Source organism: Heloderma suspectum, chromosome 1 (assembly GCF_057233095.1).
Source record: "Heloderma suspectum isolate Gila_16-S chromosome 1, 16-S_ref, whole genome shotgun sequence".
Lineage (NCBI taxonomy): Eukaryota > Metazoa > Chordata > Lepidosauria > Squamata > Helodermatidae > Heloderma > Heloderma suspectum.
This window is the reverse complement of record NC_139458.1, coordinates 97,899,394-97,912,367: the sequence shown is the minus strand read 5'-3', so window position 1 is coordinate 97,912,367 and position 12,974 is coordinate 97,899,394. Positions and strand designations below refer to the sequence as shown.

At 43.1% G+C, this 12,974-nt stretch overlaps 1 protein-coding gene across 10 annotated transcripts in view; it reads left to right on the top strand.

The window, feature by feature from the left end:
- Positions 1-12,974, top strand: part of NADSYN1 (NAD synthetase 1) — a 49,950-nt gene that overhangs the window by 15,290 nt on the left and 21,686 nt on the right. For all 10 annotated transcript variants that reach the window (XR_014790509.1, XM_084852146.1, XM_084852215.1 and 7 more), the window contains 6 exons: positions 1,664-1,781; positions 3,607-3,738; positions 4,666-4,740; positions 4,958-5,082; positions 7,811-7,859; positions 9,567-9,669. Coding sequence is in view for 9 of the 10 variants with exons in the window: in XM_084852146.1 (XP_084708272.1) it covers positions 1,664-1,781; positions 3,607-3,738; positions 4,666-4,740; positions 4,958-5,082; positions 7,811-7,859; positions 9,567-9,669 (602 nt within the window). In the remaining variant the exon portion in view is untranslated. The remainder of the gene's footprint in view (positions 1-1,663; positions 1,782-3,606; positions 3,739-4,665; positions 4,741-4,957; positions 5,083-7,810; positions 7,860-9,566; positions 9,670-12,974) is intronic.

Sequence of the window (12,974 nt, the reverse complement as noted above, 5' to 3'; positions counted from 1 at the left end):
CAGTGTATAAAATTGTAGAAATCCTGGAGTTTCAGACCCGTGGTAGTTTTGCAAGTCCAAAACAAAATAAACAAAGCATTTCAGTACATGGCTTTGTTGCTGAACCGGGCGTGCCTAAAATGTAAGAGACCCATTCCACAAAACATAAGTTGCAACTATGGCCTTGGTCTCAGTGAGGTCTGCCACATCATGCTGTAGCAGGGAGGGGCTCATCTGATTGAATGTTTCTGAGTACAAAAAATTCCTTCCAAGGAAGAAGCTAGATTTCCAGGTGAAGAGTTCTAGCCAAGCCTTTTCTGAAATATGCTAATTTTCTATCGGAATCCCCCCACCACCACCTCCAGTTTATGGTGGAGCATTCCATCATTTGAATCACACCTGCAGTCTGAAGTGGTACAGGCCAGGCATATCTTTCTACCACCTCAGTAAGAATCAGGCCTTATTCTTCACTCTCCTCAGGTCTTAGTTACAATTCAGTTTTTGATGGATTGTTCATAAACAAGCTACACCATGAGTTTATAGTATATCTCAACAGGAACAGCAGAGCTGGGCAGTCTGTGTCCCTCCAGTGGTTTTGGCCTTCAGTTCCCATCAGCCTTAGCCAGCATAGCCAATGGTGAGGGATGATGGGAGATGTGGCCCTCCAGATATTTTAGCCGACAAGTTGCCTACCCCCTCACTATTAGTGCTGCCTGGCTCAGTACACTAGAGGCAAAACTACTTCGAGGCAAGTGTGGGTTGTACATATACTGTAGTGCACTATTTATTTATTTTTTATTTATTTCATTTCTATACCACCCAATAGCGGAAGCTTTTTGGGTGGTTCAGAACAATTCACAAAAATTATAAACCACAAATACAACATTATAATAAAACATAGTATAAAATGGCTAACATACAAAATTTAAAACAATTTAGACAGCTAAAAACAATTTCAGTAAACAATTTCAATACTATTATTTATTTCGTTTCATTTTGATAATAGAAGTGGCACTGTCTCATAATTTGAACTGAACTTGAGATATTCTTGTCAAAGAAGTTGGACGCTGCCCTGATGGATGTGGCTTTGCAAAGGGAGGCTTCATCCAACTGCCTATGTACAGTACTTATTCAGTAGTGGTATAAGCGGTGTTCTCTAAATTAGTTCATTTTTGGCAGAAGGGTCTGAACATATTGGGTTGGATCCAGAGTATCCCTCTTGTGCTTTGAAGGACTCCTTCCATTCATGGAAGTGACAGAGATCCAAGTGGAGCTTCCCACTGGAGGAAATGAGAAGAGGTGATTTTCACTGACTTCCCCTGCAGTCCTCTGCGCCACCTCCCCTGCTGTTTCGGAAGGGTCCTTAGTCTTCCAGAGCAGCTTTCCAGGGAACTGAATGGGAAAGGAGGAATCGGCGAGAATCACCTCTTTCCATTCTACGAGTGGAATTCCACTAACAGGGACTCTAGATCCAGCCCATTTCCTCCAAAATATCACTGTGGTTGGAGTGAATTGCATTTTCCAGACACTTAAACAAGTTTGGTTGTTGTTGGGTTAAGCCTTCCCGATTTTATTGTGCACTTTGTCATTTATTATTTACATTCTGTGGCATGCCCGATAGTACAATGCATATTATGTGGAGCTGTAATCTGTTTGCTTTATTTGTGGTTGCTCAATTTCACAGTCCTCATATTGAAATGGGTATTGATGGAGTAGAGATCTTCACAAATTCTTCAGCAAGTCACCATGTATTAGGAAAAGCTCATACTCGAGTGGAATTGGTAAATTTTGCAACAGCAAAGGTAGATCTTCCTGGGAATTTTTTTTACTGTTACACAGAGTTTTATGATAAATCAAGTGTGTGTTTATTACCTTTTATGTTCCATCAATAGAATGCAAAGTGGCATACACAGGGTTCCCCAGAGGTCTCCCATCCCTGGCCCTGACCAGACTCAGACTTCCTTAGCTTCAACAAGGTTCCTGCATCACATGTATTCAGAATATAGCTCTGGTTCATTGTTTTGACTATAGGTCAAACACATTCATGTAGTATTATCCTTTATAAACTGAGATCATAGGACACTGCCTTAGATTGAGTCAGATCATTGGTCTATCTAGCTCGATAGCCGGGCTCTCCAGGCTTTCAAGCAGGATTCTTTCCTAGCCCTACCTGGAGATGCCGGGGATTGAACCTGGGACCTTCTGCATGCAAAGCAGGTGCTCTACCCCCGAGCTACAGCCCCTCAACTTGGTTCACATGAAAGCAAAGAAGACCAGAGCCATTGCGGTTCCCTTCACATTGTTTTAGCTCTGGCCCCTCTACGTAGGGCCAATTCACACATGAAAACTGTCTATTTAATATCTCCATGTAGACCCTCCTATGTATGGGATGGTGCCAAAAAGCTTTCTTGGAACTGCGCTGTAAGCAGGTGCAGGCTGCAGTGGCCAGAAGCGATTTTTGTGATCACAGCAGTTGAGCAAAATTCTGTTTTGATCACGGAAATGAACTGTGGCCCTATGAAATGTATCTGTATGCAACCTAGTCCCTCTGAAACTCTCCACATGATTCTGTAACTGAGAAGAGTTAGATTAGTAACCTCCAAGTTAGATTACTGCAATGTGCTCGTATGTGGGGCTGCCTCTGAAGACAGTTTGAAAGCTGCAGCAGCTGAATTGATAGTGGGGACCAGAAGATCTGAATATATTACACTGATTCTGTCCTGCATACACTGGCTGTCCAAACATTTCTGAGCCCAATGCAAGGTGCTGGTTTTGACCTATAAAGCCTTATATGGCTTGGGACCGCAGTAATTGACGGAGCGCCTCTCCTGGTATGACCTACCCATATACTATGATCATTATCAGAGGCCCCCCTCTGAGGCAGGTTCAGAGGATGGCAACAAGGAAGAGGACTTTCTCAGTGGTGGCCCCCAGTTGTGAAACACTCTCCTGCCCCAAGGTCTACCTGGTGCCAGGTCAAGACTTTCCTCTACTCTCAGGCATTTGACAGCATATGATAAGGTGTTTTTTTTTAATGGGTCCTGGATTTTCTATTATTGATTGTGTAAAGTTGTTTTATATGTTTGTATGTGAATCGTTTTCTATTACATTATTATATTTTTGTGTGTCTGATCTTTGTCAACCTCCCATAGAGCTTATGTTATCTGGCAGTTTAGAAAAGGAATAGATGAAATGAAGAAATCATACGGGGGTGGGGGGGACAGGGAAGGATCTGCTTTTAATGTGTGCAAGCAAGATAACAATTATGAATGTTACTTTTACATTTGCAGAGCTGGTATCATAAAAGCTGTTCCCACTATTCGTTTTCTCACTTTCACACAGATAGTCCCAAATGTTTGTTGAGTACTGCCTCTTGCTCTTACTAAGCAGTATTGAAGCAGGACATGAAAACTGCATTTTCAGCACTGTGCCCCTGCGTAAGGCTGATCGTACTGCTTCAGTGAGGGCCTAAAGTATGGCTCCCTTTATGTTGCTCACAGCAGTTCTCTTACATTAAAATGACAAAATATTTGCTGTGCTATTGAAAAGGTTGGTATCGTTGTTGCTGTTGGCAACGTATGGTCTTGCTGTACTTTTAATGATGTGTTGTGGTGGTGTTTTGTTTAGAATGGCGGGATATATGTGTTGGCTAACCAGAAGGGCTGTGATGGTGATCGTCTGTATTATGACGGCTGTGCGATGATCTCTATGAATGGAGACATTGTTGCTCAAGGACTTCAGTTTTCTCTGGATGATGTGGTAATGCATATTTATGTACTTAATACATGACCTGTGAACTGCATTTCAGGGCAATTGCCCTCACAAAACTGTGTACAAATAATTGCACAAACATAAAAAAACATATAAAATCAAATTAAAATCGACCATTACGTCCCTTTAAAATGAGCATTAAAACATCATTAAAACACAGCAGTTAAGAAAAGGTGGACTGAAATGAAAATGACTTAGGAGTACTTTTAAAACTCACAAGTGATGGGGTCATACGTACTTCCGGGGGGAGAACATTCTATTAGTATGGGGCCATGGCTGAAAAGACCCTGTCCCTAGTACCTGTCAACCTAACATCTCTTATTGATGGGCCAGATGGGAGATGTACTTGAAGCCGTTAGATGTAAATATGTTCTTAAAAGAACACTCCTATGTATTAGTATTGGCATGTAATGGGAGCTTCTGTGACGTTGCCATCACTGGCTTTACTTCCATGTTACAAATAAGCTAGAAGCTACAGTGGCTGCATTCACACAACACACTAATCCACATTCAGTGTTTGAGTGTGGGTTGTGTTGAACCATGGGTTAGCGTGTTGTCCGAACCCAAGACATTTTCTTCAGGGTGGCTTGTTAACCATGCAGTGTGGCTTGTTAACCACCCTGAACAACCCAACAACAAACCATGGGTTCTCAAGGTGGCTTGTTGAAGAAAAATAAGCCACACTGCATGGTTAACAAGCCACCCTGCAGAAAATGTCCTGGGTTCAGACAAAATGCTAACCCACGGTTTAACAAACAGCCCATGGTTCAAAACAACCCACACTCAACCACTGAGTGTGGGTTAGCATGTTGTGTGAACCCAGCTTATGCCTCTAGTGTAAAACAGAAATATAGTGAAAAATGATTTTGAAAGCTCAGCACCTTGTAGCCAGTTGCCTCTTCTGTCATTTTTCAGGAAGTCTTGGTTGCCACTCTGGACTTGGAAGATGTCAGAAGTTACAGGGCAGAAATATCCTCTCGAAACTTAGCAGTAAGTATACCTCACATTATGTTTTTTCCTTGCTATTGATTTTAATGAGGTGTTCGTTAGGTAAAATGCTTTGCAAGCAACGAGAGCTAAAACTGAAGCATCTAGACAGATACTGTATTCCAGATCATACGAAAACGTAGATTGTTCTATAGAAAAATGTTAACTGCCTCTGTTTCCTGAATTTCCTTTTCTTTCTTTCTTTTTTTTAATTGACCAGGCAAGCAAAGTGACGCCCTACCGTAGAATAAAAGTAAATTTTGCCCTATCATGTTTTGATGACATATGTGTACCTACAAATGAGCCTATCCAGTGGAGGTATCATAGCTCTTTGGAAGAGATCAGGTAGGCAAAACCTGTGTAGCTGCTGGGGCACAACTCTTTGCCATGCCGCAGGAGCTGCTACAGCACCATCTGTGAGGTCAGCAGGGCAGAGGTGAAAAGCTCCATCCCATTTTATTTATTTATTGCATTTATATCCCACCTTTTCCTCTTGCAAGGAACCCAAGGCAGCTTACATTATCCTCCTCCTCTCCATTTTATCCTCACAACAACAACCCTGTGAGGTAGGTTGGGCTGAGAGTCTGTAACCAGCCCAAAGTCACCCAGTGATCTTCCATGGCTGAGTGGGGACTAGATGCCAGATCTCTTGGCTCCCAGTCCAACACTCTCACCACTACACCACACTGGTTCTCAAGAGGGAGAAATGTCCTTGCTGCACTCTGAAAAATGCATCGTTGCTGAAAGATGCATCGGTACTGTGAACCGTGGGCCTACTGCACAGCTCTTAGGGGAAGAATGCAAGGGAACAAGAGCAACCCAGCCCCCATCTTTTCTTCCTGCCCATCCCCAAAACTAGGGTGGGCTCTTGTGGCCCTCCAGGTTTAGCCCGCAACTCCCGAGATCCCTCACCATTGGCTATGCTGGCTAGGGCTGATGGGAGTTGTAGGCCAGAACTCCTGTAGGGACACAAGTTGCCCAGCCTTGCCCAAAAGCCTTTGTGTAGTACTCCTGTGCTCCTTACAACTCTGCATTTAAGCAGCCAATGTATCTTTGGTGCAGGGGATGGGCTAAGGCCTTGGATGCCCCCAGACATTATTCTGTTCTTGGATTGTCCAGTATTTCAGTTGTTTCATAAAAATGATTCTGCCATTTCCCAGTCACAAAATATTGCAGTGCAAAGAGTATATTTGTGATCTATGATCAGCATCCTCTGAATTGTTCATGCCTCATGGGCAGCTTCTCTCTTGATAGGGTATATTTTGCCATCACCTAATTCAGACTTACTACTGATAACTTGTTTTCTGTATGAACGTTGATCCTCCAGCAGCTTCCTTCTGAGCAAGTGCAGTTTGGCCTGAATTGTGTTTTAGAAAAATACTTGAGAACTTTCAAAAAGGCAAAACGGGAAACTCTACCCTTCTGTTATCAGTTTGTATCATGGTGTGTTTTAACCTTTGAGGATTTTTATTTCATTTTTATGTGACTGTCCTGTTTAGTTTAAGCTTTAATAATCCAAACAGGAGAGCAAAGCATTTTTTAGATCTTTCTTGATCACGTAACACAGTTTGGTAATCCATTAAGTATTTTTTTATTTATTTTTAACTAGTCGTTTAGTATCCTTATTGGAGATAAAAATGAGATATTCCACTTCTGAACAATATGGACTATAATATTTTCAAGTCTGATGTTTTTGTAAACATCTTTCCAAAGTGCTTTGTAAAAAAATTTGGAATAATTTCTAACTTAACAGCAAGTGACGCTTCCATTCTCTATAGTTCAGCGTTGTAGCGACAGAATCCTTCTCATGGTGTACTCTATCAATTCATTTTTTTCAGTGTATTATGTACTAAAATATATTGTTCCATCACCCTTGTCCCTCAAACCATAAAGTGTATTAGTAATGTTCAAGAAATTATAATGAACAAGCACATCAGTACTAGACATATTAAGTGGAATGAGTTCCACTGAAATCGACTGAGCTAAATTACAGATTGAAGTCCCATGCGATCCATCTGTTGCTGGGGTATGCCATTTCAGACTGCATCACAAGGAGCTTCTGCTCATTTGTTTTAGCTCAAAGTATACTTAGGACTGTGATCTAACGCTTAAGAGCGCTTCTTTGATGTAACAATGTACAGTCATTTTGTAGGATAAATTAATGACTGTTTAGTCAGGGTGGTATAGAGGTTAGAGTAGAGACAGATGCCCCCCAGATGCTTTGGATCAAAACTCCCGTAATCCCTCACCACTGGCCATGCTGGCTGGGGCTGATAGGAGTTGTAGTCCAAAACATCTGGAGGGCACCAGGTTGCCTACCCCTGGGTTAGAATGTCGGACTAAGACAGGAGAGACCCAGGTTCAAATCCCTACTCAGCCATGAAGCTGCTGGATGACCTTGGGGTCACTCACCATCTCTCAGCCTAACCTACCTCACAGGGTTGTTGGGAGGGCAAAATGGGTGTTACATCTCCTTGAGCTTTTCAGGGAAAGATGGGATAGAACTGAGCTTTTAAAAAGTGAAGTGGATTGTAGCATAAAGGCCACTTCTTCTGTGACCTTTTGTATTCTGGTTCTGACATTAGAATACAGATAAATGTGCATTCATGGCTCAGTTGTGAAGGGTGATGCTTGGAAAAAAGAACCTAGCTCCCCGCTTCCTTTCCTTTCTGACTGCTGTTCATATGCATTTTGAAAAGGCAGTGCTGTAATTTATACACGAAATGTGCCCTTCATAACTAATTCAATGTACATATAACATCAGAAGAACCCAACTACAAAAATATAACATAAGAAGTGGTCTTCTCCTGCCGTCGTTTCCAGGAAGCAATACATTTTTCCAGTGTAAATCATTAATCCTATGGACACTTTCCTAGGAGTAAGCCCCCTTCAACTCAACTGGCGTAGTTCTGAGTAAGTATGCATAGGATTGTGCTATAAGTAGTAGGTGTGTGTGGATAGAGTAAATAGAGTAATATTACGTTATATTAAAATGTAGATGATGGCAGCGTGTGATCTCAGGAGAGAACATGTTTCCCATATTCATCTTGAAATGTGCCCTCTTTTACTTCAGCCTTGGTCCTGCATGTTGGCTTTGGGACTACTTAAGGCGCAGCAAACAGGTAAAGATGTCATTTCCTTCATTCACCTACATTGTAAGCATCTTCTTTGTAGTAGAACCTGTATGGCAGGAGTGTTAAACCTCAAGCCTGTGGGCCAAATTTGGCCCACCTGCGGTCCTAATCCGGCCCTCCAGGGTTCTTCAGATGACCCTGTCCCCTTCCCCTGTCCCCGCCTCTTCCCTTAGCCCCACTTCCTTTCTTCCCAGCTGTTGATAGGATGGTGGTTTCTCAGCTTTTGCTTGTCCCCCCCCCCTTCTAAAAGTTTGAAATGCCTCTCCTAAGGCTTAGTTACTGGTAGGAAGAGCTTTAAGCTAAAATACGCTGGTATTTTCTAGTATTTTTTGTATTTCTGCCCTGCTCCCTTTTGCCTTTGGCCCTGCCCACCACTAGAATGCGGCCCCTGAGAGTGTCCTCGAAATGGAATTTGGCCCTCAGACTGAATGAGGTTCAACATCCCCGCTGTATGTTTTTTGAGAAAATTTGAAGGTATCTTTTTAACAGAGGGAGCAATCCTATGGCCACTAGACAGTGTCTAGACTGCCATAGGATTTTTCAGTTCCTGGAAGCCTCATTCCCCGCCACCACCCTCGCCACCTTGTAGGCAGCGCGGTGCGTCCCCTTCTCCATGCTCGTAAGTACAGTGTGGAGCAGGTGAAAAGGGCACGTTCCTGGGGAGGGGAGGAGACTGTAGAACCATCGTTACACTTGTTATGCGCCATCTGGCCTCCCCCCCGCCGCGCCAAGATGCCCCGGCTAGACAGCCAAAATCATTTGTCTAGCCACAAATGCAGGCAGCCAGAGCATGGAGGAAAGGATCCCCTCTGTGCTCTGCCTGCCCTGCGTTGGCTAGTCAGCTGCCTCCGAGTTCAGAGGCTATCCTCATAGGATTGTACCCTTAAAGTTGCAATTGCTCAGTCGTGTTTACTTGTGAAATCAGTAGCAAACCTGGTATTTATGGAAGTGGGGTTTTGTCTGTTTTGCTTTTTAAAGATTTTCCACTTACTTTGATCTGCTTGATCTGGTTCCATTCATAGCACTCTACAGGCCTTAATGGTCTAAAGTTAAAGAGAAGGGGGAAATCTGCAGTGACAGTAATAGTAAGGGAGTAGCTGTAGAAGCAAGACAAAGGTGCCTTCCTTGCCACAAAAAGGTGTGGGGGGGTGTTGACTGTGCTGACACATAGTAATTTTGCTACATTTCTGTACCACCTTTCTGCCAAAGCAGCCACAGTGGCTGATATTTGTCTAAGGGACATAGTACAAAAGGGAAGAAAGGAAAGGTAAGCATGTCCATACTGTCCCATAATGACTGCATGTAATGTTCCCTGCAAAAAGCGATTCTGAGAAGGGAGGAGCCCAAGGACAGGTGGTCCCAGCTGAACCAAAGGAAGGGGCCATGCTGACTCCCCTCTTTCCCTTTGGTGGGGTTACTTCACTCTGCATTTCCCAAAGCTGTTTTTTTTTTTTTTAAGATATGTGGAAAAGTGTGTACATCGCCTTAATTCTGAGCAAGGGTCTTAAAGTAATTGGATGAGTTATGAGGTGTGAAACTTGGAAGCATTTGTGGCCAGGAGTAACTAAGATCAGACTAGAAGTAGCTGCATGTAACTGAGGGCTGAAAAAAATGGTTTGAAGGTTTAATTATTGAAGCGTCAGATACATGGCTCCCAACAATGCTTTCTTGTGTTTTTCTGCTGCGATCTGTTAGGGAGGATTTCTCTTGCCACTTAGCGGTGGAGTGGACAGTTCTGCTGCAGCCTGCATTGTATACTCCATGTGCCGCCAGGTTTGTTGTGCAGTACAGAATGGAAGTAAGTGCACCTGAATTGTAGAGATTACCAAAGCTTAACTGTAGATGAATTATTTTTCAAACTTTCGGGGAACTTTTTCCACTTCTGACTTGTCTGCTGAAAATCTAAAGCTGACTTATATCGAGTCAGACCATTGGTCTATCTCGCTCTGTATTGTCAACACTGATTGGCAGTTCCCCAGTGTCTTGGGAGGAGAGGTCTGTCCCTGATGCGGTATACTAAAGTCTCCTGAGGCAAGAATTTAATTCATAGAATCATAGAATAGTAGGGTTGGAAGGGGCCTACAAGGCCATCGAGTCCAACCCCCTGCTCAATGCAGGAATCTAAGTCAGAGCATCCCTGACAGATGGCTGTCCAGCCTCGTCTTGAATGCCTCCAGTGTGGGAGAGCCCACTCCTCCATAGGTCATTGGTTCCATTGTCGTATTGCTCTAACAGTCAGGAAGTTTCTCCTGATGTTCAGCCGGAATCTGGCTTCCTGTAACTTGAGCCCATTATTCCGTGTCCTGCACTCTGGGATGATCGAGAAGAGATCCTGGCCTTCCTCTCTGTGACAACCTTTCAAGTACTCGAAGAGCGCTATCATATCTCCCCTCAGTCTTCTGTTCTCAAGGCTAAACATGCCCAGTTCTTTCAGTCTCTCTTCATAGGGCTTTGTTTCCACTCCCCTGATCACCCTCGTTGCCCTCCTCTGTACTCTCTCCAGTTTGTCTGCATCCTTCTTAACGTGTGGTGCCCAGAACTGGACACAGTACTCCAGATGAGGCCTAACCAGTACTGAGTAGAGGGGAACTAGTACTTCCTGGGATTTGGAAGCTATGCTTCTATTAATGCAGCCCAAAAGAGCATTTGCCTTTCTTGCAGCCACATCACATTGTTGGCTCATATCCAGCTTGTGATGGGCAACATCCTTCTCGCTTGTAGTGTTGTTGAGCCACGTATCCCCCATCTGGTAACTGTGCATTTGGTTTCTTTTTCCTAGGTACAGAACTTGGCATTGATCCCTATTAAATGTCATTCTATTGTTTTCTGCCCAGTGCTCCAATCCATCAAGATCACTTTGAATTTTGTTCATTAATAAAAATGTTGAAGAGCATTGGGCCCAGGACTGAGCCCTGTGGTACCCTGCTTGTTACCTCTCCCCAGTTTGAGAAGATCCCATTGATAAGCACTCTTTCACTCTGATTCTGTAGCCAACTGTGGATCCACTGAATCGTTGTTTCATCTAGCCCACTTTGAGCTGGTTTGCTCATCAGGGTATCATGGGGCACTTTGTCGAAAGCTTTGCTGAAGTCGAGGTATATGATGTCTACAGCATTCCCACAGTCCACAAGGGAGGTTACCTGATCAAAAAATGAGATCAGATTCGTCTGGCAGGATATGTTCTTGACAAATCCATGTTGGCTTCGAGTAATCATGGCATTGTTTTCAAGGTGCTTCCAGATGGATTGCTTTATCATCTGCTCCAGAATTTTCCCAGGGATTGATATCAGCCTGACTGGTTTGTAGTTCCCAGGTTCCTCCTTTGGGCCTTTTTTGAAGATAGGGACAACATTAGCCCTCCTCCAGTCATCTGGCACTTCACCCAACCTCCATGATTTCTCAAAGAGAGTAGACAGTGGTTCTGAGAGTTCTTCTGCCAGTTCCTTTATTACTCTAGGATGCAGTTCATCTGGCCCTGGAGATTTGAACTCATTCAAAGTAATTAGGTGTTCCTTGACCATATGCCTATCGATCTCAAGCTGCAATCCTGCCCCTTCAGCCCGTACTTTGCCTTTGCCAGAGGGGTCATAGACCCTCTTTTGGGAGAAGACTGAGCCAAAGTAGGAATTGAGCACCTCTGCCTTTTCTTTGTCATCTGTTATAATTTCGCCATCCTTATTTAATAGCTGAACCACCATTTCTTTCCTCTGTCTTTTACTATGCATCTATCTGAAGAAAGCCTTTTTGTTGTTTTTAGCATCCCTCGCTAACCTCAGTGCGTTCTCAGCTTTAGTCTTCCTGACACCATCCCTGCAATTCTGTGCTACCTGCCTGTACTCTTGCGTTGTTGCTTGGCCTTCTTTCGACTTCCTATATGTGTCCTTTTTTGTTTTCAGGTCATCACAAAGCTTTTTGTGAAGCCACATTGGCTTCTTCTGTTGTCTTTCACCTTTTCTTCTTGTTGGAATTGTTTGTGATTGTGCCTTGAGAATTTCCTTTTTTAAAAGCTCCCACCCATCTCGGACTCCTTTTCTCGTTAGAGTTGCTTGCCATGGGACCTTACTGATCTTGTTCTGAGTTTATTAAAATCTGCTTTCCTAAAATCCAGGTAACGTGTTTGACTGCACTCAGCTTTTGCTTCCTTTAGAACCAAGAACTCAAGTATAACATGGTTGCTTTCCCCCAGAGTTCCTGTAACTGCTACTTTATCCACTAAGTCATCTCTGTTGATTAAGATCAAGTCAAGGATAGCCAATCCTCTAGTTCCTTCCTTTACTTTCTGTAGGAGGAAGTTATCGGCCACACAAGTCAGGAATTTCCTGGAGGGGCCATGTTTTGCAGAATTTGTCTCCCAACAAATATCGGGGAAATTGAAGTCCCCCATTACTATTACATCATGCTTCCTTGAAACATTGGCTATTTGCTTTTCAAAGGTTTCATCCTCGTCTTCTCCTTAATTGGGTGGCCGGTAGTAGACTCTGACCACCAGGTTCCTTTTATTCTTTGCTTCATTTATTTTGATCCAGATGCTCTCAATGGGGATACCAAGCTCATCCTCCTGTATTTCTGTGCAGAGATACGTATTTTTAACATATAGTGCAATCCCACCTCCCTTTCTGTTCCTCCTGTTCTTTTTGAACAAGTTATATCCTTCAGTTGCTGTATTCCAGTCATGAGAGTCATCCCACCAAGTCTCAGTTATACCTATCAAGTCATCATTTCCCTCCTGTATTAAGAGTTCAAGTTTGTTCTGTTTGTTTCCCATACTCTGGGAAATTGCAGATAATTCTCGTTGTAAAGGCATAGAAAAAGAACATTGTCCAGCCAAAGTTAAGCATGTTAGTCCCATTGATTTCAGTGACAGATTTTGAAATATGTGCTCAAGTATTACAATGAAATCAGCAGGACTTAGAAATGCTTAACTTTGGCAGAATCCTGCACCAAATAGTTTAAGGCTGTAATCTTAAACACACTAGGGATGGCATACCAGGTAAACATTGTATCTCTGCTCTGACTCAAGCCAAGAATAAAGACACACATTTTTCCTTTTACAGTTAACTCCTCATACTTCAGTCCTTCTATTAAAACAAAACATTTGAATAT